Source organism: Phaenicophaeus curvirostris, chromosome 5 (assembly GCF_032191515.1).
Source record: "Phaenicophaeus curvirostris isolate KB17595 chromosome 5, BPBGC_Pcur_1.0, whole genome shotgun sequence".
Classification (NCBI taxonomy): Eukaryota; Metazoa; Chordata; class Aves; order Cuculiformes; family Cuculidae; genus Phaenicophaeus; species Phaenicophaeus curvirostris.
Window position 1 is genome coordinate 52,915,695 of NC_091396.1, and position 3,399 is coordinate 52,919,093.

The 3,399-nt window shown below is 52.2% G+C and overlaps 1 protein-coding gene across 1 annotated transcript; it reads left to right on the forward strand.

Annotated features, from left to right (window-relative positions):
- Positions 1-1,158: 1,158 nt before the first annotated feature.
- Positions 1,159-2,534, forward strand: FAM181A (family with sequence similarity 181 member A). The gene is made up of 2 exons (XM_069857058.1): positions 1,159-1,257; positions 1,594-2,534. Exon 2 carries the CDS (start codon positions 1,665-1,667, stop codon positions 2,532-2,534), a length of 870 nt encoding a protein of 289 aa, XP_069713159.1. The 5' UTR covers positions 1,159-1,257; positions 1,594-1,664.
- The last annotated feature ends 865 nt before the right edge of the window (positions 2,535-3,399 follow it).

A 3,399-nucleotide genomic window follows, 5' to 3' on the forward strand; every position in this document is an offset into this window, starting at 1 on the left:
ATGGGCTGCTGCCAGCTCTGTGTCATTGGTGTGCCTGATGTGCACTGAGGGCAGCCCTTCTGCTCTCCTCTTCCTCCAGCTCTCAGTTTCACCGTGCTATTAAGTTATTGCTACCCCTTAGGGACAAGCCTGCAAGAAGGCGGGGGACTCGCATAACTCTGGATCAGTAAAGGAAGCAGCTCAATTAGCATTTCACACGCCTTTTCTTCCCTCTCTTCTTACCTTCCCTGCAGCGGGCATGCTTTCCCCTTAAAGGATTGTCCTGTTTCTGCTCCTTGCCAGCGTTGGCAGGGTGACAGTAGTCGAGTGTGCAAACTTGTGCTATTGTCCCCAGGCCAGGGGGAGTCATGGAGACCCACTAATATGACACAGGAAAATGTTTGCTGATGGCAGTTCTATGGGCTTTGTCTAACTCTTTCTCCATCATGACGACTCGATTTAAGTCTCTAACTGTTTGACTACAGATGCAAGAGTACTATCCAACTCCATCCTTTTGTCTGGGTAGTTTGAATGGGTAATTCAGCTTTTGTGTAACTCAATTGAGGGGGCAAACATAAAGACAAGATTCTTGAGCGCTCAAGCTCCCTTTCCATGGATATCTGCACATCTCTTTAGAGATCTGTTCCTTTCCTACCTTTTTCTGACATCATCTTCCCCTTAAATAAAAAATAATAAAAAAATAGTCCAATGAGGAACAGTTAAAAGTAGGTTCGCCTCATCCCCCATATAACATTGTTCTGCGCCAATGAAGCATGGTTACTATCAGCCCCTAGACAGATTTGGGGAGTGCAGAGAAAAGGGTGCCTCAGCTTTCCTAACTCATCCTCAGCCTTTTCACTTTGGATTGTGTCATTTTTAAAAAGAAAGGCCTTGATAAGGGTTAAGAGGATAGGGGAGAATGGTAGAAATCACGGGGAAATGATTGTATTTATTAGCTGTCTTTATGTGGCTGTCCCCATGGTGACAATTTGTGATGGCAAAGAATGCAAGGAAGGGAGGCTGATGCCTGATTGGGATGCTTTGTATTTGGCAAAGTGGCTTCTGATTGGCCTGTGAGAGCCCCGAACTCGCCAGAGTCGATATTCATTCAGCTTGCTCAAGTGCTTGCTAAACTGCTTCCATACACTGGCGGGCCCTGGCTGCCTCCACTGAGGTTGGTGGTGTGTAACCTGCCTAACGAGATTAGTGGGGAAAGGGCTCTTCTCTGCAACAACATCGCAGCCACCAGCACCGGTAAGAAAAGCCACCGTGCGCCGGGTGAGTGTCCACACTTGCTTACAGGGAGGTGGGAGCAGCCACTACAGCTTCTTCTTTCCACCTAAACGCTATCTAACAAGATTAAGTACTGGCAGGCTGGCCAGCATTCGCGAGCCAGTGACTGGGCTGGTGCTTGCCGGCGCGGCAGTGCAGGACGATGGGCTGTGGGTGCGCGGTAGCTCTGCTGGAAGTTTGCCGGCATGGAGGCAAACTTATGATGGACAACTTGTTGGTGTGGCTGAGAAGTTTGACATGACCCCCCACCCTGTCTCCGTTTGCTCAGTACTATGTGACCTGAGGCTTCCTGCTCTTAAGTTGGCCTGTCATGTTTTACAGGTTTGCCAAAGTTTGTCAGAAGGTGGATTAAACACTTTTCATGGGAAACTCCACGTGGTGCATCCAGTGAGATGGCATCAGACAGCGAGGTAAAAACTCTGCTGAACTTCGTCAACCTGGCCTCCAGCGACATCAAAGCGGCTCTGGATAAATCGGCTCCTTGTCGCCGGTCGGTCGACCACAGAAAATACTTGCAGAAGCAGCTCAAGCGGTTTTCTCAGAAGTACTCCCGGATCCCGCGGTGCCACCCCAGCAAGCTCCCGGAGTGTGGCTGGCGCAGGGGGGCAGAGGACCGTGGCCGTGGCCCCCAGCCCGAGGCACCTGATCCCGGTCCCCATGGTGGGGCCACCACCGGGAAGGCGCTGCGGGCAGCTGAGGCGGAGGAGAGCCTTGCCGGGGAACGGCTTCTGCCTGAGCCAAACCCCGAGGCCGCCCAGCCAGACCAGGTGCCCATGAGGAAGCGACAGCTTCCCGCCTCCTTCTGGGAAGAACCACGGCCAGCCCAGACCTTGCGGGCCAGAGCCTTCCCAGCTGGCCCTGACGTGCTCCTGGCTCCCCGAGATTCTCCTCCCTACGAGGGGAAGAAAAGCAAACGGAGAGTGGAGGCTGCCGGCCCAGAGAGCCCTCCTGAGCCTGCCCTGCATGCCGTGGACAAGGACCCTGCTGGAGTCCTCTCAGGCCGCGTGGGCACCTGGACTTGCTGCCCTTTCCCCTGCCCTGGGCCGGGGGTGTTCCAGCCCCCCGGCACGCTGCCCCTGTCACCCTTCCCGGGGCTGGGGCTGTGGAGGAAGAGTGCGGCTGCGCTGCCGGCGGAGGTGCCGCACTTCTGCAAGGAGGCTGATGGCACAGGGCAGAAACTCTACAAGCCCGTAGTTTTGAAACCCATCCCCACCAAGCCAACCGTTCCCCCGCCAATCTTCAACGTTTTTGGCTATCTTTAGCCAGGGGACCGTGGGAGTCACGCTGAACATGACGGCTCCTGAGAGTGAATTGAGATGCCCGGTTGAGTGCCAGGTGTGAGCTGCTGGCAGTGTGGAGCGGCGGGCGGGAAGGAGGCTGGCGATCCCGCATCCTTGTGGGCAGGCTGGGGTGAATTAGTAACTGCTGGGAAGCCGCTCGGGCTCTACTCTCCTCTTCAGTACATGGGTGCAAATTGGGAATAAGCCTTCTGTAGCCAGTGGCGTGGAGCGTGAGGCAAATCAGGGCTCTTTCATTGATGGGCATTGTCTGAGCCGTGGCGACCGGGGCTGCGGGCCATTCATAGATGCACTTGTAACACCTAGGAGACCTCCTCCATGTGGGAACATCTTTCCAGGGTTGCCCCGTGGCAGCAGCAGTGAAATGAAATGAATTAAACCCATTCAAAGAGTTTTTGTACTTTAAAGTAATTCCAGAGAAGTCAAGATATTCGGGTCACTTCCTTTTGCGTGCAAGAGACTGGAAGGACAGTATTTAATGTAGAAACCACACTTGTGAATTGAATTGAGCTTTTCTTGTATGTAAATATTGAGAGAATTAAAAGGAAAAAATAAGGGAAGAAAGAAAATAATTTTATTTTGGTGATTCTGCAAATGCAGTCTGTTTATTTTTTCCTCACTGGGTAGACGCAGGTTTGATTTTCAGCTGCTGGGTAGATGTGAGGGATGAAATCTCTGCCTATTCAGAGTGATGTAAATCAAAAGTAATTCTGGGGCTGGGAAATGAGGTAGTGTTAAGCTGGGGCAAATGGAAGCAGGATGAATTTTCACATGAGGAATTGTTCTGCATCAATAAAACAAATGAGAAATTGTATTGGTTGAATACAAA